The sequence below is a fragment of the Scyliorhinus torazame genome, chromosome 25, assembly GCF_047496885.1.
Source record: "Scyliorhinus torazame isolate Kashiwa2021f chromosome 25, sScyTor2.1, whole genome shotgun sequence".
NCBI classification, from domain to species: domain Eukaryota; kingdom Metazoa; phylum Chordata; class Chondrichthyes; order Carcharhiniformes; family Scyliorhinidae; genus Scyliorhinus; species Scyliorhinus torazame.
Genome location: NC_092731.1, coordinates 44,763,125 through 44,784,198, shown reverse-complemented (window position 1 = coordinate 44,784,198; position 21,074 = coordinate 44,763,125). Strand labels below are relative to the sequence as shown.

Here is a 21,074-nt window from a genome sequence, read left to right as displayed (position 1 = left end):
TTTAGCGGTCTGGAGGAATTTTTGGAGGTTGGCGTCGTGGTCCTGCTGATCGTGGCCGCAGATGGTTACATTGTCGAGATATGGGAACGTGGCCCGTAACCCGTGTTGATCAACCATTCGGTCCATCTCTCGTTGGAAGACCGAGACCCCGTTTGTGACGCCAAATGGGACCCTTAGGAAATGGTATAATCGCCCGTCTGCCTCGAAGGCTGTGTACTTGCGGTCACTTGGGCGGATGGGGAGCTGATGGTAGGTGGACTTGAGGTCCACGGTGGAGAAGACCTTATATTGGGCAATCCGATTGACCATGTCGGATATGCGGGGGAGAGGGTACGCGTCTAGTTGTGTGTACCTGTTGATGGTCTGGTATAGTCTATGACTATCCTTTGCTTCTCCCCTGTCTTTACTACTACCACCTGTGCTCTCCAGGGACTATTGCTGGCCTGGATTATGCCCTCCTTCAGTAGCCGCTGGACTTCGGACCGAATGAAGGTCCGGTCCTGGGCGCTGTACATTCTGCTCCTATTGGCGACGGGTTTGCAATCCGGGGTGAGGTTCGCAAACAAGGACGGGGGTTGCACCTTGAGGGTTGCGAGGCCGCAGATAGTGAGTGGGGGTATTGGGCCGCCGAATTTGAAGGTTAGGCTCTGTAGATTGCACTGGAAATCTAATCCCAGTAATGTGGGGGCGCAGAGTTGGGGAAGGACGTTTAGTTTGTAGTTTTTGAACTCCCTCCCTTGCACCGTTAGGGTAACTATGCAGAAACCTTTGATCTGTACGGAGTGGGATCCTGCAGCTAGGGAAATCTTTTGTGCGCTGGAACGGATGGTCAAAGAACAGCGTCTTACCGTGTCGGGGTGGATAAACCTCTCCGTGCTCCCGGAGTCGACTAGGCATGGTGTCTCGTGTCCGTTGATCAGCACCGTTGTTGTCGTCGTCTGGAGCGTCCGGGGCCGTGCTTGGTCCATCTGGTCATTGAAGCCAGACGTGGTTGTAGTAGTTGAGCGTCTTCTTCGAACCCCGTGGAGCCGTCGACACTGGGGTCCGTTGTTGCCGTCCAAGATGGCATCGGGGGTGAACAAAATGTCCGCCCCCATGCGTCGCACAGGTCTGGGGTGGTCCAAGATGGCGGCGCCCTTCCTCCCCTCGTGGTGGCCGGGACCCAAAATGGTAGCGCCGGCGGGTCATACATGGGGCGCGGGGGGGGTGGGTTGGGGAGCGTAAACGGCGTGCAGAGCTCCCTGTTCTCCGGGGAGAGCGGTGGTCGGGACCCAAAGTGGTTGCGCCTGCGGGTCGTACATGGGGCGCTGGGGGGGTTGGGGAGCGTAAACGGCGTGCAGGGCTCCCTGTTCTCCCGGGACAGCGGCGACCTCGCGGGACCGGCACACAGCCGCGAAATGGCCCTTTTTTCCCGCAGCTCTTACAGATTGCTGCGCGGGCCGGGCAGCGCTGCCGGGGGTGTTTCGCCTGGCCGCAGAAATAGCAGCGGGCGCCCCCGGTGCGACTTGGCGTTTGGACCGCGCAAGCCTGTGGGGTGTCCAGGGAGGGGGGTGGGTTTGTCGCGACGGGTGCGTACGGAGCCCAATGGGCTGCCGCAAGGTCGGGGCCGTAGGCGCGGGTGTTTCGCGCGGCCACGTCTAGGGAGGCTGCTAGGGCCCGTGCCTCTGAGAGTCCTAGCGACTCTTTTTCTAAAAGTCTTTGGCGGATTTGGGAGGAGTTCATACCTGCCACAAAAGCATCGCGCATTAACATGTCCGTGTGTTCATTTGCATTCACCGGCGGGCAGCTGCAGGCTCGTCCCAAAATTAGTAGCGCGGCGTAGGGGCTGATCCTCAGGCATTCCTGAATGATCCTGAGTTCCATAGTCCTTTAGTCACGCTTAATAAATTGTAGCGCACAAAGACTCTGAGAGACGAATAGAGTGAAGTCGATGAGGCTTTATTAAGCGTGACTGTTCCCCCGCAGTTCAGTAGTAGACTGCCTGCGGGGGAGGACTCCTGGTACTTATACTCCGCCTGCAGGGTGGAGCTAGAGGTCAACGTCCAACCAGGGCCCGGGATCTGTCAGCCAATGACATCACGCCTTCACAGTCCCACATGACCCCTAATGCATACTACCACACACACTCCCCCCTCCCCCTCACACACACACACCCCTCCCCCTCACACACACTCCCCCCCCTCACACAGACACTCCCCCCTCACACACACACACCCCTCCCCCTCACACACACACTCCCTCCTCCCCCTCACAAACACACTCCCCCCCTCCCCCTCACACACACACTCCCCCCCTCCCCCTCACACACACACTCCCCCCCTCCCCCTCACACACACACTCCCCCCTCCCCCTTGCACACACACTCCCCCCTCCCCCTTGCACACACACTACCCCCCTCCCCCCTCACACACACACTCCCCCCTCCCCCTCACACACACACTCCCCCTCCCCCTCACACACACACTCCCCCCTCCCCCTCACACACACACTCCCCCCTCCCCCTCACACACACACTCCCCCCCTCCCCCCTCACACACACACTCCCCCCTCCCCCTCACACACACACTCCCCCCCTCCCCCTCACACACACACTCCCCCCTCCCCCTACACACTCCCCCTCCCCCTCACACACTCCCCCCTCCCCCTCACACACTCCCCCCTCCCCCTCACACACTCCCCCCTCCCCCTTGCACACACACTCCCCCTCAGACACTCCCCCCTCCCCCTCACACACACACTCCCCCCCTCCCCCTCACACACACACTAACTCTCCGGTGACAAAGGTCACTTTGCGACAGGTTTTCGGCTCCATTTCATCTTTGTTCCAACAGCAACAATTGTTTTGTGTTAATATTAACAACCGACAAGGCGGAACTCCGAGCAGTCAACTGAAACTTCACAGGAAAAAACAATGGACATGAATTCCTGGCTCCGGGAGCCGACATATCCTGCAGGGAGATATCTGTACACTGACTGGTATCTCTCAGTCCCCGCTCTCTCTCTCAGGACAATATCTGTACACTGACTGGTGTCTCTCAGTCCCCTCTCTCTCTCTCAGGACAATACTGTACACTGACTGGTGTCTCTCAGTCCCTCTCTCTCTCTCTCAGGGAGATATCTGTACACTGACTGGTGTCTCTCAGTCCCCCCTCTCTCTCAGGACAATATCTGTACACTGACTGGTGTCTCTCAGTCCACTCTCTCTCTCAGGGAGATATCTGTACACTGACTGGTGTCTCTCAGTCCCCTCTCTCAGGGAGATATCTGTACACTGACTGGTGTCTCTCAGTCCCCTCTCTCTCTCAGGGAGATATCTGTACACTGACTGGTGTCTCTCAGTCCCCTCTCTCTCTCTCGGGGAGATATCTGTACACTGACTGGTGTCTCTCAGTCCCCTCTCTCTCAGGGAGATACCTGTACACTGACTGGTGTCTCTCAGTCCCCTCTCTCTCTCTCAGGGAGATATCTGTACACTGACTGGTGTCTCTCAGTCCCCTCTCTCTCTCTCGGGGAGATATCTGTACACTGACTGGTGTCTCTCAGTCCCCTCGCTCTCAGGGAGATATCTGTACACTGACTGGTGTCTCTCAGTCCCCTCTCTCAGGGAGATATCTGTACACTGACTGGTGTCTCTCAGTCCCCTCTCTCTCGGGGAGATATCTGTACACTGACCGGTGTCTCTCAGTCGCCCCTCTCTCACAGGGAGATATCTGTACACTGACTGGTGTCTCTCAGTCCCCCTTCTCTCTCTCAGGGAGATATCTGTACACTGACTGGTGTCTCTCAGTCCCCTCTCTCTCAGGGAGATAGCTGTACACTGACTGGTGTCTCTCAGTCCCCTCTCTCTCTCTCTCAGGGAGATATCTGTACACTGACTGGTGTCTCTCAGTCCCCCTCTCTCTCAGGACAATATCTGTACACTGACTGGTGTCTCTCAGTCCCCCCTCTCTCTCAGGGAGGTATCTGTACACTGACTGGTGTCTCTCAGTCCCCGCTCTCTCTCTCAGGGAGATATCTGTACACTGACTGGTGTCTCTCAGTCCCCTCTCCCTCTCTCTCAGGGAGATTTCTGTACACTGACTGGTGTCTCTTAGTCCTCTCTCTCTCTCAGGGAGATATCTGTACACTGACTGGTGTCTCTCAGTCCCCTCTCTCTCAGGGATATATCACACTGACTGGTGTCTCTCAGTCCCCCTCTCTCTCAGGGAGATATCTGTACACTGACTGGTGTTTCTCAGTCCCCCTCTCTCTCAGGACAATATCTGTACACTGACTGGTGTCTCTCAGTCCCCCCTCTCTCTCAGGGAGATATCTGTACACTGGTGTCTCTCAGTCCCCTCTCTATCTCAGGTAGATCTCTGTACACTGACTGGTGTCTCTCAGTCCCCCCTCTCTCTCTCAGGGAGGTATCTGTACACTGACTGGTGTCTCTCAGTCCCCGCTCTCTCTCTCAGGGAGATATCTGTATACTGACTGGTGTCTCTCAGTCCCCTCTCCCTCTCTCTCAGGGAGATATCTGTACACTGACTTGTGTCTCTTAGTCCTCTCTCTCTCTCAGGGAGATATCTGTACACTGACTGGTGTCTCTCAGTCCCCTCTCAGGGATATATCACACTGACTGGTGTCTCTCAGTCCCCCTCTCTCTCAGGGAGATATCTGTACACTGACTGGTGTTTCTCAGTCCCCCTCTCTCTCAGGACAATATCTGTACACTGACTGGTGTCTCTCAGTCCCCCCTCTCTCTCAGGGAGATATCTGTACACTGGTGTCTCTCAGTCCCCTCTCTATCTCAGGTAGATCTCTGTACACTGACTGGTGTCTCTCAGTCCCCCCTCTCTCTCTCAGGCAGATATCTGTACACTGACTGGTGTCTCTCAGTCCCCCCTCTCTCTCTCAGGCAGATATCTGTACACTGACTGGTGGAGCAGATAGGTAGACAGATTTTGGAAAAGAGTAAAAACAACAGGGTTGTGGTGATGGGAGACTTCAACTTCCCCAATATTGACTGGGACTCACTTAGTGCCAGGGGCTTAGACGGGGCGGAGTTTGTAAGGAGCATCCAGGAGGGCTTCTTAAAACAATATGTAAACAGTCCAACTAGGGAAGGGGCGGTACTGGACCTGGTAATGGGGAATGAGCCCGGCCAGGTGGTAGATGTTTCAGTAGGGGAGCATTTCGGTAACAGTGACCACAATTCAGTAAGTTTTAAAGTACTGGTGGACAAGGATAAGAGTGGTCCGAGGATGAATGTGCTAAATTGGGGGAAGGCTAATTATAACAATATTAGGCGGGAACTGAAGAACATAGATTGGGGGCGGATGTTTGAGGGCAAATCAACATCTGACATGTGGGAGGCTTTCAAGTGTCAGTTGAAAGGAATACAGGACAGGCATGTTCCTGTGAGGAAGAAAGATAAATACGGCAATTTTCGGGAACCTTGGATGACGAGTGATATTGTAGGCCTCGTCAAAAAGAAAAAGGAGGCATTTGTCAGGGCTAAAAGGCTGAGAACAGACGAAGCCTGTGTGGCATATAAGGAAAGTAGGAAGGAACTTAAGCAAGGAGTCAGGAGGGCTAGAAGGGGTCATGAAAAGTCATTGGCAAATAGGGTTAAGGAAAATCCCAAGGCTTTTTACACGTACATAAAAAGCAAGAGGGTAGCCAGGGAAAGGGTTGGCCCACTGAAGGATAGGCAAGGGAATCTATGTGTGAAGCCAGAGGAAATGGGCGAGGTACTAAATGAATACTTTGCATCAGTATTCACCAAAGAGAAGGAATTGGTAGATGTTGAGTCTGGAGAAGGGGGTGTAGATAGCCTGGGTCACATTGTCATCCAAAAAGATGAGGTGTTGGGTGTCTTAAAAAATATTAAGGTAGATAAGTCCCCAGGGCCGGATGGGATCTACCCCAGAATACTGAAGGAGGCTGGAGAGGAAATTGCTGAGGCCTTGACAGAAATCTTTGGATCCTCGCTGTCTTCAGGGGATGTCCCGGAGGACTGGAGAATAGCCAATGTTGTTCCTCTGTTTAAGAAGGGTAGCAAGGATAATCCCGGGAACTACAGGCCGGTGAGCCTTACTTCAGTGGTAGGGAAATTACTGGAGAGAATTCTTCGAAACAGGATCTACTCCCATTTGGAAGCAAATGGACGTATTAGTGAGAGGCAGCACGGTTTTGTGAAGGCAAGGTCGTGTCTCACTAACTTGATAGAGTTTTTCGAGGAGGTCACTAAGATGATTGATGCAGGTAGGGCAGTAGATGTTGGCTATATGGACTTCAGTAAGGCCTTTGACAAGGTCCCTCATGGTAGACTAGTACAAAAGGTGAAGTCACATGGGATCAGGGGTGAACTGGCAAGGTGGATACAGAACTGGCTAGGCCATAGAAGGCAGAGGGTAGCAATGGAGGGATGCTTTTCTAATTGGAGGGCTGTGACCAGTGGTGTTCCACAGGGATCAGTGCTGGGACCTTTGCTCTTTGTAGTATATATAAATGATTTGGAGGAAAATGTAACTGGTCTGATTAGTAAGTTTGCAGACGACACAAAGGTTGGTGGAATTGCGGATAGCGATGAGGACTGTCTGAGGATACAGCAGGATTTAGATTGTCTGGAGACTTGGGCGGAGAGATGGCAGATGGAGTTTAATCCGGACAAATGTGAGGTAATGCATTTTGGAAGGGCTAATGCAGGTAGGGAATATACAGTGAATGGTAGAACCCTCAAGAGTATTGAAAGTCAAAGAGATCTAGGAGTACAGGTCCACAGGTCATTGAAAGGGGCAACACAGTTGGAGAAGGTAGTCAAGAAGGCATACGGCATGCTTGCCTTCATTGGCCGGGGCATTGAGTATAAGAATTGGCAAGTCATGTTGCAGCTGTATAGAACCTTAGTTAGGCCACACTTGGAGTATAGTGTTCAATTCTGGTCGCCACACTACCAGAAGGATGTGGAGGCTTTAGAGAGGGTGCAGAAGAGATTTACCAGAATGTTGCCTGGTATGGAGGGCATAAGCTATGAGGAGCGATTGAATAAACTCAGTTTGTTCTCACTGGAACGAAGGAGGTTGAGGGGCGACCTGATAGAGGTATACAAAATTATGAGGGGCATAGACAGAGTGGATAGTCAGAGGCTTTTCCCCAGGGTAGAGGGGTCAATTACTAGGGGGCATAGGTTTAAGGTGAGAGGGGCAAAGTTTAGAGTAGATGTACGAGGCAAGTTTTTTACGCAGAGGGGAGTGGGTGCCTGGAACTCACTACCGGAGGAGGTAATGGAAGCAGGGACGATAGGGACATTTAAGGGGCATCTTGACAAATATATGAGTAGGATGGGAATAGAAGGATACGGACCCAGGAAGTGTAGAAGATTGTAGTTTAGTCGGGCAGTATGGTCGGCACGGGCTTGGAGGGCCGAAGGGCCTGTTCCTGTGCTGTACATTTCTTTGTTCTTTGTTTGTTTGTCTCTCAGTCCCCTCTCTCTCTCTCAGGGAGATATCTGTACACTGACTGGTGTCTCTCAGTCCCTTCTCTCTCAGGGAGATATCTGTACACTGACTGGTGTCTCTCAGTCCCCTCTCTCTCAGGGAGATATCTGTACACTGACTGGTGTCTCTCAGTCCCCTCTCTCTCAGGGAGATATCTGTACACTGACTGGTGTCTCTCAGTCCCCTCTCTCTCGGGGAGATATCTGTACACTGACTGGTGTCTCTCATTCCCCTCTCTCTCAGGGAGATATCTGTACACTGACTGGTGTCTCTCAGTGCCCTCTCTCTCAGGGAGATATCTGTACACTGACTGGTGTCTCTCAGTCCACTCTCTCTCAGGGCGATATCTGTACACTGACTGGTGTCTCTCTGTCCTCTCTCTCTCAGGGAGATATCTGTACACTGACTGGTGTCTCTCAGTCCCCTCTCTCTCAGGGAGATATCTGTACACTGACTGGTGTCTCTCAGTCCCCTCTCTCTCTCTCGGGGAGATATCTGTACACTGACTGGTGTCTCTCAGTTCCCTCTCTCTCTCTCAGGGAGATATCTGTACACTGACTGGTGTCTCTCAGTCCCCGCTCTCTCTCTCAGGGAGATATCTGTACACTGACTGGTGTCTCTCAGTCCCCCCTCTCTCTCTCGGGGAGATATCTGTACACTGACTGGTGTCTCTCAGTCCTCTCTCTCTCAGGGAGATATCTGTACACTGACTGGTGTCTCTCAGTCCCCTCTCTCTCTCAGGGAGATATCTGTACACTGACTGGTGCCTCTCAGTCCCCTCTCTCTCTCAGGGTGATATCTGTACACTGACTGGTGTCTCTCTGTCCTCTCTCTCTCAGGGAGATATCTGTACACTGACTGGTGTCTCTCAGTCCCCTCCCTCTCAGTGAGATTCCTGTACACTGACTGGTGTCTCTCAGTCCCCTCTCTCTCAGGGAGATATCTGTACACTAACTGGTGTCTCTCAGTCCTCTCTCTCTCTCAGGGAGATATCTGTACACTGACTGGTGTCTCTCAGTCCCCTCTCTCTCAGGGAGATATCTGTACACTGACTGGTGTCTCTCAGTCCCCTCTCTCTCAGGGAGATATCTGTACACTGACTGGTGTCTCTCAGCCCCCTCTCTCTCAGGGAGATATCTGTACACTGACTGGTGTCTCTCAGTCCCCTCTCTCCCTCAGGGAGATATCTGTACACTGACTGGTGTCTCTCAGTCCCCTCTCTCTCTCTCAGGGAGATATCTGTACACTGACTGGTGTCTCTCAGTCCCTCTCTCTCTCAGGGAGATATCTGTACACTGACTGGTGTCTCTCAGTCCCCTCTCTCTCTCTCAGGGAGATATCTGTACACTGACTGGTGTCTCTCAGTCCCCTCTCTCTCTCTCGGGGAGATATCTGTACACTGACTGGTGTCTCTCAGTCCCCTCTCTCTCTGGGAGATATCTGTACACTGACTGGTGTCTCTCAGTCCGCTCTCTCTCTCAGGGAGATATCTGTACACTGACTGGTTTCTCTCAGTCCCCTCTCTCTCTTGGGGAGATATCTGTACACTGACTGGTGTCTCTCAGTCCCCTCTCTCTCTGGGAGATATCTGTACACTGACTGGTGTCTCTCAGTCCCCTCTCTCTCAGGGAGATATCTGTACACTGACTGGTGTCTCTCAGTTCTCCCTCTCTCAGGGAGATTTCTGTACACTGACTGGTGTCTCTCAGTCCCCTCTCTCTCGGGGAGATATCTGTACACTGACTGGTGTCTCTCAGTCCCCTCTCTCTCAGGGAGATATCTGTGCACTGACTGGTGTCTCTCAGTCCCCTCTCTCTCTCTCAGGGAGATATCTGTACACTGACTGGTGTCTCTCAGTCCCCTCTCTCTCAGGGAGATATCTGTACACTGACTGGTGTCTCTCAGTCCCCCTCTCTCTCTCGCGGAGATATCTGTACACTGACTGGTGTCTCTCAGCCCCCTCTCTCTCTCAGGGAGATATCTGTACACTGACTGGTGTCTCTCAGTCCTCTCTCTCTCTCAGGGAGATATCTGTACTCTGACTGGTGTCTCTCAGTCCCTTCTCTCTCAGGGAGATATCTGTACACTGACTGGTGTCTTTCAGTCCCCTCTCTCTCAGGGAGATATCTGTACACTGACTGGTGTCTCTCAGTCCCCTCTCTCTCAGGGAGATATCTGTACACTGACTGGTGTCTCTCAGTCCCCTCTCTCTCTCTCAGGGAGATATCTGTACACTGACTGGTGTCTCTCAGTCCCCTCTCTCTCAGGGAGATATCTGTACACTGACTGGTGTCTCTCAGTCCCCTCTCTCTCGGGGAGATATCTGTACACTGACTGGTGTCTCTCAGTCCCCTCTCTCAGGGAGATATCTGTACACTGACTGGTGTCTCTCAGTCCTCTCTCTCTCTCAGGGAGATATCTGTACACTGACTGGTGTCTCTCAGTCCTCTCTCTTTCAGGGAGATATCTGTACACTGAATGGTGTCTTTCATTTCCCACAGAAGCGACAACAGATCAGACCAAATTCCAGTTTCTCTGTTTTAGTCAGTTTCCGTCACACAGGAAGTGTGTGTTGTGACTCACCATTTGTTCTTGTTGTGTAACTGAGCCACAGTCTGTCCAAAGTGGGAGTCTTCTGTCCTGTTGAAAACAGTTTCTCTTTCCATCTCAATGTTGAAATTCTCACAGGTTTCGATCCCTTTGGGAGGAACAAGGTGATATTATAGAATCATACAGCTCAGAGGAGATCCTTTGCTCCATCAATCCTGGACCAACAAACACTCGGACAACACGAATCCCACAGCCCAGTTCTTGCCCACAAGCTTGAATTTTCTAACATTTCAAAGCTCACCCAAGTACTTGTAATGATTGTGAGGTTTCCTGCCTCAGCTCCCCCCTCAGTCAGTGTCTGCCAGATTCGTCCCTCTTGGTGAATAAACCTTCCTCAAATCCCTTCGAAACCTTTCACGTTAAATTGATACCACCTTGTCATTGACCTTCAACTCAGGGGAACAGCTGCTCCCTATCCACCCTGTCCCTGCCCCTCAGAGTCCTGTCCACCTCAGTCAGGTCGCCCTCAGTCTTCTCTGCTCCAGCGAATACAACCCAAGTCTATCCAACCTCTCTTCATAACGTAAACGTTCCATCAAATGCAACGTCCTGGTGAATCTCCTCTGCACCCCCTCCAGTACAATCACATCCTTCCCACAATGTGCCGACCAGAATTGCACACAGTCCTAAATAAAAGCAAATGACTGCGGATGCTGGAATCTGAAACGAAAGAGAAAATGCTGGAAAATCCCAGCAAGACTGGTAGCATCTGTAGGGAGAGAAATGAGCGAACGTTTTGAGACCGTCCCATACAGCTCTACCATCACCTCCCTGCAGTGAGAATCTATGCTACAACTGACAAAGGCCAGTGTCCCCTCTGCCTTCTTAACCACCCTATTCGCCTGTGCTGCCTCTTTCTATGGACAAGTACCCCGAGATCCCCCTGTTGCTCGGGGGCTCTGATCCCCTTGGAGGCCCCTCTGAGTGCCGTTCCGTCTGGTCCCTGTTTGTGGGGACGAATACCAAGTGGAGCTTGCCCGAGGTCCCCGAGGTGAAGGGATTGAATCCCAAAGCCTCAGGTACCCCAGGAATCTGCACTTTAGAGAGGCTCACGGCATTGGGGGTGGGATTGATATCACAGCAGCTCGTCAGGTTGCATTGAATCTGTCAAGGCTGCAATGTGGGTGGATCCCGGGAGCGGTTTGCACCAGCCACGCTGCGCTGCTGTTCAGGAGCCTGTCCTGTTATTGATTAAATACTCCCCCGCTGTCTTATTCTTTCCAAAGTGTATCACCTCACACTTTTCAGGGTAAATTCCATTTCATTGATCTGCCCATCTGATCAATCCGTTTATATCAAAGAACAAAGAAATGTACAGCACAGGAACAGGCCCTTCGGCCCTCCAAGCCCGCGCCGACCATACTGCCCGACTAAACTACAATCTTCTACACTTCCTGGGTCCGTATCCTTCTATTCCCATCCTATTCATGTATTTGTCAAGATGCCCCTTAAATGTCCCTATCGTCCCTGCTTCCACCACCTCCTCCGGTAGCGGGTTCCAGGCACCCACTACCCTCTGCGTAAAAAACTTGCCTCGTACATCTACTCTAAACCTTGCCCCTCTCACCTTAAACCTATGGCCCCTAGTCATTGACTTGCTTCAAAGAATCATAGAATTGATAATGCAGAAGGAGGCCATTTGCCTCATCGAGTCTGCACCGGACCCTGGAAAGAGCACCCGACCCAAGACTACACCCCCACCCTATCCCCGTAACCCCACGCAACCTTTTCTGGACACTAAGGGCAATTTAACATGGCCAATCCACCTAACCTGCACATCTTTGGAGGAAACCCACGCAGGCACGGGGAGGACGTGCAGACTCCGCACAGACAGTGACCCAAGCCGGGAATCGAACCTGGGACCCTGGAGCTGTGAAGCAATGGTGCGAACCACTGTGCTACCGTCCTGCCCGACTCTGCCACCCTGGGAAGAAGCTTCTGACTATCCACTCTGTCTATGCCACTCATAATCTTGTCGACTTCTAGCAGGTCACCCCCCAACCTCCTTTGTTCCAGTTTATCTAACCTGTCCTCATAGCTAATGCCCTCCATGCCAGGCAACATCCTGGTAAATCTCTTCTGCACCCTCTCTAAAGCCTCCACATCCTTCTGGTAGTGTGGCGACCAGAATTGAACACTATACTCCAAGTGTGGCCTAACTAAGGTTCTATACAGCTGCAACATGACTTGCCAATTCTTATACTCACTGCCCCGGCCAATGAAGGCAAGCATGCCGTATGCCTTCTTGACTACCTTCTCCACCTGTGTTGCCCCTTTCAATGACCTGTGGACCTGTACTCCTAGATCTCTCTGACTGTCAATACTCTTGAGGGCTTGAGGGTTCTACCATTCACTGTATATTCCCAACCAGTATTAGATAGGAGAGGAGATAGGAGAGGTCTTGAATGAGTATTTTCTTCAGTATTTACAAATGAGAGGGGCGATATTGTTGGAGAGGACAGTGTGAAACAGATTGGTAAGCTCGAAGAAATACTTGTTAGGAAGGAAGATGTGTTGGGCATTTTGAAAAACTTGAGGATAGACAAGTCCCCCGGGCCTGACGGGATATATCCAAGGATTCTATGGGAAGCAAGAGATGAAATTGCAGAGCCGTTGGCAATGATCTTTTCGTCCTCACTGTCAACAGGGGTGGTACCAAGGGATTGGAGAGTGGTGAATGTCGTGCCTCTGTTCAAAAAAGGGACGAGGGATAACCCTGGGAATTACAGGCCAGTTAGTCTTACTTCGGTGGTCGCCAAAGTCATGGAAAGGGTACTGAGGGATAGGATTTCTGAGCATCTGGAAAGACACTGCTTGATTAGGGATAGTCAGCACGGATTTGTGAGGGGTAGGTCTTGCCTTACAAGTCTTATTGAATTCTTTGAGGAGGTAACCAAGCATGTGGATGAAGATAAAGCAGTGGATGTAGTGTACATGGATTTTAGTAATGCGTTTGATAAGTTTCCCATGGTAGACTTATGCAGAAAGTAAGGAGGCATGGAATAGTGGGAAATTTGGCCAGTTGGATAACAAACTGGTTAACCGATAGAAGTCAGAGAGTGGTGGTGGATGGTAAATATTCAGCCTGGATCCCAGTTACCAGTGGCGTACCGCAGGGATCAGTTCTGGGTCCTCTGCTGTTTTTGATTTTCGTTAATGACTTGGATGAGGGAGTTGAAGGGTGGGTCAGTAAATTTGCAGACGATACGAAGATTGGTGGAGTTGTGGATAGTAAGGAGGGCTGTTGTCGGCTGCAAAGAGACATAGATAGGATGCAGAGCTGGGCTGAGAAGTGGCAGATGGAGTTTAACCCTGAAATGTGTGAGGTTGTCCATTTTGGAAGGACAAATATGAATGCGGAATACGGGGTTAACGGTAGAGTTCTTGGCAATGTGGAGGATCATAGAGATCTTGGGGTCAATGTTCAGAGATCTTTGAAAGTTGCCACTCCAGTGGATAGAGCTGTGAAGAAGGCCTATGGTGTGCTCGCGTTCATTAACAGAGGGATTGAATTTAAGAGCCGTGAGGTGATGATGCAGCTGTACAAAACCTTGGTAAGACCACATTTGGAGTATTGTGTGCAGTTCTGTTCGCCTCATTTTAGGAAGAATGTGGAAGCTTTGGAAAAGGTGCAAAGAAGATTTACCAGGATGTTGCCTGGAATGGAGAGTAGGTCTTACGAGGAAAGGTTGTGGATGCTAGGCCTTTTCTCATTAGAACCAAGAAGGATGAGGGGCGACTTGATAGAGGTTTATAAGATGATCAGGGGAATAGATAGAGTAGACAGTCAGAGACTTTTTCCCCGGGTGGAACACACCATTACAAGGGGACATAAATTTAAGGTGAATGGTGGAAGATATAGGGGGGATGTCAGAGGTAGGTTCTTTACCCAGAGAGTAGTGGGGACATGGAATGCACTGCCTGTGGAAGTAGTGAGTCAGAAACATTAGGGACCTTCAAGCAGCTATTTGATAGGTACATGGATTACGGTAGAATGATGGGGTGTAGATTAATTTGTTCATAATCGAGGACAAAAGTTCGGCACAACATCGTGGGCCGAAGGGCCTGTTCTGTGCTGTATTTTCTATGTTCTGTGTTCACCTTTTGTACCAGTCTGCCATGAAGGACTTTTCAAAAGTCTTACTGAAGTCCATGTAGATAACATCCACTGCCCTCCCTGCATCAATCATCTTTGTGACCTCCTCAAAAAACTCGATCAAGTTTGTGAGGCACGCCCTTCTCTTCACAAAACCATGCTGTCTCTCGCAAATGAGTCTATTGAATCATTAAATGATGCATCATGCACATTTGCCTTTGCCCGGAGTGACCAATGAGCCATATCCAGCTCAAAGAGAGAGGTTCCCCCCTCCAGGGAGTGTCTCCCTCCTCCAGGGACTGGCTCCTGGAGGAGGGAGACACTCCCCGGAGGAGGCAGACACTCCTTGGAGGAGGCAGACACTCCCCGGAGGAGGCAGACACTCCCTGGAGGAGGGAGACTCCCTGGAGGAGGGAGACTCCCTGGAGGAGGCAGACACTCCCTGGAGGAGGCAGACACTCCCTGGAGGAGGCAGACACTCCCCGGAGGAGGGAGACTCCCTGGAGGAGGCAGACACTCCCTGGAGGAGGGAGACTCCCCGGAGGAGGCAGACACTCCCCGGAGGAGGCAGACACTCCCTGGAGGAGGCAGACACTCCCCGGAGGAGGCAGACACTCCCTGGAGGAGGCAGACACTCCCCAGAGGAGGCAGACACTCCCTGGAGGAGGCAGACACTCCCTGGAGGAGGCAGACACTCCCTGGAGGAGGCAGACACAGGGAGGAGGCAGACACTCCCTGGAGGAGGCAGACACTCCCTGGAGGAGGCAGACACTCCCCGGAGGAGGCAGACACTCCCCGGAGGAGGCAGACACTCCCCGGAGGAGGGAGACTCCCTGGAGGAGGCAGACACTCCCTGGAGGAGGCAGACACTCCCCGGAGGAGGCAGACACTCCCCGGAGGAGGGAGACTCCCTGGAGGAGGCAGACACTCCCCGGAGGAGGCAGACACTCCCCGGAGGAGGCAGACACTCCCCGGAGGAGGGAGACTCCCTGGAGGAGGCAGACACTCCCTGGAGGAGGCAGACACTCCCCAGAGGAGGCAGAAACTCCCCGGAGGAGGGAGACTCCCTGGAGGAGGCAGACACTCCCTGGAGGAGGCAGACACTCCCCGGAGGAGGGAGACTCCCTGGAGGAGGCAGACACTCCCTGGAGGAGGCAGACACTCCCCAGAGGAGGCAGACACTCCCCGGAGGAGGGAGACTCCCTGGAGGAGGCAGACACTCCCTGGAGGAGGCAGACACTCCCCGGAGGAGGCAGACACTCCCCGGAGGAGGGACACTCCCTGGAGGAGGCAGACACTCCCCGGAGGAGGCAGACACTCCCCGGAGGAAGCAGACACTCCCTGGAAGAGGGAGACTCCCTGGAGGAGGCAGACACTCCCTGGAGGAGGCAGACTCCCTGGAGGAGGGAGACACTCCCCGGAGGAGGCAGACACTCCCTGGAGGAGGCAGACACTCCCTGGAGGAGGCAGACACTCCCTGGAGGAGGGAGACTCCCTGGAGGAGGCAGACACTCCCTGGAGGAGGCAGACACTCCCCGGAGGAGGCAGACACTCCCCGGAGGAGGGAGACTCCCTGGAGGAGGCAGACACTCCCTGGAGGAGGCAGACACTCCCCGGAGGAGGCAGACACTCCCTGGAGGAGGCAGACACTCCCTGGAGGAGGCAGACACTCCCCGGAGGAGGCAGACACTCCCCGGAGGAAGCAGACACTCCCCGGAGGAGGGAGACTCCCTGGAGGAGGGAGACTCCCTGGAGGAGGGAGACACTCCCTGGAGGAGGCAGACACTCCCTGGAGGAGGGAGACTCCCTGGAGGAGGCAGACACTCCCCGGAGGAGGCAGACACTCCCCGGAGGAGGCAGACACTCCCCGGAGGAGGGAGACTCCCTGGAGGAGGGAGACTCCCTGGAGGAGGCAGACACTCCCTGGAGGAGGCAGACACTCCCCGGAGGAGGGAGACTCCCTGGAGGAGGGAGACACTCCCTGGAGGAGGGAGACTCCCTGGAGGAGGCAGACACTCCCTGGAGGAGGCAGACACTCCCAGGAGGAGGGAGACTCCCTGGAGGAGGGAGACACTCCCTGGAGGAGGGAGACTCCCTGGAGGAGGCAGACACTCCCTGGAGGAGGCAGACACTCCCCGGAGGAGGCAGACACTCCCTGGAGGAGGGAGACTCCCTGGAGGAGGCAGACACTCCCTGGAGGAGGCAGACACTCCCCGGAGGAGGCAGACACTCCCCGGAGGAGGCAGACACTCCCTGGAGGAGGGAGACTCCCTGGAGGAGGCAGACACTCCCTGGAGGAGGCAGACACTCCCTGGAGGAGGCAGACACTCCCTGGAGGAGGGAGACTCCCTGGAGGAGGAAGACACTCCCCGGAGGAGGCAGACACCCCCCGGAGGAGGCAGACACTCCCCGGAGGAGGGAGACTCCCTGGAGGAGGGAGACACTCCCAGGAGGAGGGAGACTCCCTGGAGGAGGCAGACACTCCCTGGAGGAGGCAGACACTCCCTGGAGGAGGCAGACTCCCTGGAGGAGGAAGACACTCCCCGGAGGAGGAAGACTCCCTGGAGGAGGGAGACACTCCCTGGAGGAGGCAGACACTCCCCGGAGGAGGGAGACTCCCTGGAGGAGGGAGACACTCCCTGGAGGAGGCAGACACTCCCAGGAGGAGGGAGACTCCCTGGAGGAGGGAGACACTCCCTGGAGGAGGCAGACTCCCTGGAGGAGGCAGCCACTCCCTGGAGGAGGCAGACATTCCCTGGAGGAGGGAGACTCCCTGGAGGAGGAAGACACTCCCCGGAGGAGGGAGACTCCCTGGAGGAGGGAGATACTCCCTGGAGGAGGCAGACACTCCCCGGAGGAGGGAGACTCCCTGGAGGAGGGAGACACTCCCTGGAGGAGGCAGACACTCCCAGGAGGATGGAGACTCCCTGGAGGAGGGAGACACTCCCTGGAGGAGGCAGACACTCCCTGGAGGAGGGAGACTCCCTGGAGGAGGCAGACACTCCCTGGAGGAGGCAGACACTCCCTGGAGGAGGCAGACACTCCCAGGTGCAGGGAGACTCCCTGGAGGAGGCAGACACTCCCTGGAGGAAGCAGACACTCCCTGGAGGAGGCAGACACTGCCTGGAGGAGGGAGACACTCGCTGGTGCAGCATCTCCCCAGACAATCCAGTGCCTTCACCACCTTCCACAATGGAAACCGATTTGTGAGCTGGCACCTGGACTCTCCTGCGCTGCCTGATTCTGTTTGAACGCCTGGTGGTCACCCATTCCCTTTTTTCCTCAAGTCGCTTGAGCTGCGCTGTGACCACCTCACTAACCCTGCGATCCACGATGTGTCAAAGTGTCTCCAGCTGCTGTTTGAGCCCCGAAAGCTGGAGCTTAGTTCCTGCATTTATTTATTTAAAAATATATATATTTGTTAAGAATTTTTGAACAAAATTTTTCACCCTTACAAACAAACCCCCCCCCCCGGTAACAAAAAGAAAGAAAGCTCACATAGCAAGACATGAACATGGTAAATCGATTTGACGCAGAGCTTTGTACATTGGATTCCTCCCGAACATGTCAGTTTTCCGACTCATTCATGTATTTTCTTGCTCGAATGCCCCCCAAACAAACCCCCCTTCCCCCGCCCTCCCTCCTCCCCCCCCCACCCCACGAAAGATATCACCCCCTCCCCCCCCCCCCACCCCCCCTCCCTCCCCCCTACCCCCCACTGGGTTGCTGCTGCTGCTGACCGACCTTCCTCTAACGCTCCGCGAGATAGTCTAGGAACGGTTGCCACCGCCTGTAGAACCCCTGCGCAGACCCTCTCAAGGCAAACTTAATCCTCTCCAACTTTATGAACCCAGCCATGTCGTTTATCCAGGCCTCCAGGCTGGGGGGCTTCACCTCCTTCCACATTAGCAAGATCCTTCGCCGGGCTACTAGGGACGCAAAGGCCAGAATGCCGGCCTCTTTCGCCTCCTGCACTCCCGGCTCGCCCACTACTCCAAATATTGCTAGCCCCCAGCTTGGCTTGACCCGGACTTTCACCACGTGAGATATTGCTCCCGCCACTCCTCTCCAGAACCCCTCCAGTGCCGGGCATGACCAAAACATATGGACATGGTTCGCCGGGCTCCCTGAGCACCTTCCACATCTGTCCTCTACCCCAAAGAACCCACTCAACCTCGCCCCCGTCAAGTGCGCTCTGTGAACCACCTTAAATTGTATCAGGCTGAGCCTGGCACACGAGGAAGAGGAATTAACCCTACCTAGGGCATCAGCCCACAGACCTTCCTCGATCTCCTCCCCCAGCTCCTCCTCCCATTTACCCTTCAACTCTTCCACCAGTGCTTCCCCCTCTTCTTTCATCTCCTGGTATATCGCCGACACCTTGCCTTCCCCGACCCATACACCCGAGATCACCCTATCTTGAATCCCCTGTGCCGGGAGCAGCGGGAATTCCCTCACCTGTCGCCTCACAAACGCCCTCACCTGCATGTACCTGAAAGCATTTCCCGGGGGTAGCCCAAACTTCTCCTCCAGCGCCCCTAAGCTCGCAAACGTCCCATCAATGAACAGGTCCCCCATTCTTCTAATCCCTGCCCGATGCCAGCTCTGAAACCCCCTGTCCATCCTTCCTGGGACAAACCGATGGTTACCCCTGATCGGGGACCACACCGAGGCTCCCATTGCCCCCCTGTGCCGTCTCCACTGGCCCCAGATCTTTAGAGTTGCCGCCACCACCGGACTCGTGGTGTACCTTGTCGGCGAGAGCGGCAGCGGTGCCGTCACCAGCGCCCTCAGGCTCGTTCCTTTGCAGGACGCCATCTCCAACCTCTTCCATGCCGCCCCCTCTCCCTCCATCACCCACTTGCGGATCATCGCCACATTGGCTGCCCAGTAGTAGCTCCCCAAATTCGGCAACGCCAACCCTCCTCTGTCCCTACTGCGGTCCAAAAACCCCCTCCTTACCCTCGGGGTCTTATTCGCCCACACAAACCCCATAATGCTCCTGCCTACCCTCTTAAAAAAGGCCTTGGTGATCACGATTGGAAGGCACTGGAACACAAAAAGAAACCTCGGGAGGACCACCATTGTGACCGACTGCACTCTACCTGCCAGCGAGAGCGGCAACATGTCCCATCGTTTGAAGTCCTCCTCCATCTGCTCTACCAGCCTCGTCAAATTAAGTTTATGTAGGGTCCCCAACTCCCAGCTATTTGGATCCCCAAATACCGAAAGCTCCTTTCCGCCCTCCTCAGCAGTAAATCGTCTATCCCCCTTTCCTGGTCTCCTGACTGTATTACAAAGAGCTCACTCTTCCCTACATCGAGCTTATAGCCCAAAAAATCCCCAAACTCCCTTAGAGTCTGCGTGACCTCCACCAACCCCTCCATTGGATCCGCCACATACAACAACAGGTTGTCTGCGTAAAGCGACACTTGATGCTCCTCTCCCCCTCGGACCACCCCCCTCCATTTCCTAGACTCCCTTAATGACATGGCCAAGGGTTCAATTGCTAATGCAAACAACAGGGGGCACCCCTGCCTCGTCCCTCGATACAGCCGAAAATTCTCCGACCTCCACCGATTTGTAACCACACTCGCCACTGGGGCTCTATATAGGAGCTTAACCCAGCTAATAAACCCTCCCCCGAACCCAAACCTCCGCAGCACTTCCCAAAGGTACTCCCACTCTACTCGGTCAAAGGCCTTCTCCACGTCCATAGCCGCCACTATCTCCGCCTCTCCCTCCACCGATGGCATCATTATCACGTTTAGGAGCCGCCGCACATTGGTGTTTAGTTGCCTGCCCTTTACAAATCCCGTCTGGTCCTCGTGAATCACCCCCGGGACACAGTCCTCGATCCTCGTAGCCAGCACTTTTGCCAGCAACTTAGCATCCACGTTGAGGAGCGAGATCGGCCTGTACGACCCACATTGCAGTGGGTCCTTATCCCGCTTCAGGATTGTGGTAGTATGTATTGGGGGTCATGTGGGACTGGATGCCCTAATGTCATTGGCTGACAGATCCCGGGTCCTGGTTGGCCGTTGACCTCAAGCTCCGCCCTGAAGGCGGAGTATAAGAAGCCGGAGTCTTCCCCCGCAGGCCAGTTTACTATCGAGCTGCGGGGGAACAGACACGCTTAATAAATCCTCATTGACTTCACTCTATTCGTCTCGTGGAGTCTTTGTGCGCTACAATTTATTAAGCGTGCCTAAAAAGGACAATGGAGCTCAGGATCATTCCGGAATGCCTGATGATCAGCCCCCACGCAGTGAACGCGGCAGCAGCCTTCAAGCACTGGCAGACTTGCTTCGAGGCCTACCTCAGAACGACCACCGGCCGAGTCTCAGACGAACAAAAACTGCAGGTCCTGCACTCGAGGGTGAGCACGGAGATTTTCTCCCTCATCGAAGACGCGGAGGATTTCCAGATGGCGTTCGCAGCACTGAGAAGTCTCTACGTTCGCCCAGTTAACCAAATCTACGCTCGCTACCAGCTCGCGACGAGACGGCAAGCTCCCGGAGAATCGATGGACGAGTTCTACGCCGCGCTGCTGATTTTGGGACGAGCCTGCAGCTGCCCGGTGAACGCAAACGAACACACGGACATGTTAATGCGCGACGCTTTTGTGGCAGGTATGCAATCCTCCCAAATCCGCCAAAGATTTCTAGAAAAAGAGTCGCTAGGACTCTCAGAGGCACGGGCCCTAGCAGCCTCCCTAGACGTGGCCGCGCGTAATACCCGCGCCTACGGCCCCGACCGCGCGGCAGGCCATTGGGCCCCGTACGTACCCGTCGCGGCAAACCCCCTACCCCCCCCCCGGACACCCCACAGGCTTGCGCGGTCCAAACGCCGAGTTGCACCGGGGGCACCCGCTGTTATTTCTGCAG

At 54.2% G+C, this 21,074-nt stretch overlaps 1 protein-coding gene across 1 annotated transcript in view; it reads right to left on the bottom strand.

Annotated features, from left to right (window-relative positions):
• LOC140402256 (integrin alpha-X-like) overlaps positions 1-21,074 on the bottom strand; it is an 815,908-nt gene that overhangs the window by 758,352 nt on the left and 36,482 nt on the right. Inside the window, exon 2 of the mRNA XM_072489886.1 lies at positions 10,065-10,179. Coding sequence (XP_072345987.1) covers positions 10,065-10,179 — 115 coding nt within the window. The remainder of the gene's footprint in view (positions 1-10,064; positions 10,180-21,074) is intronic.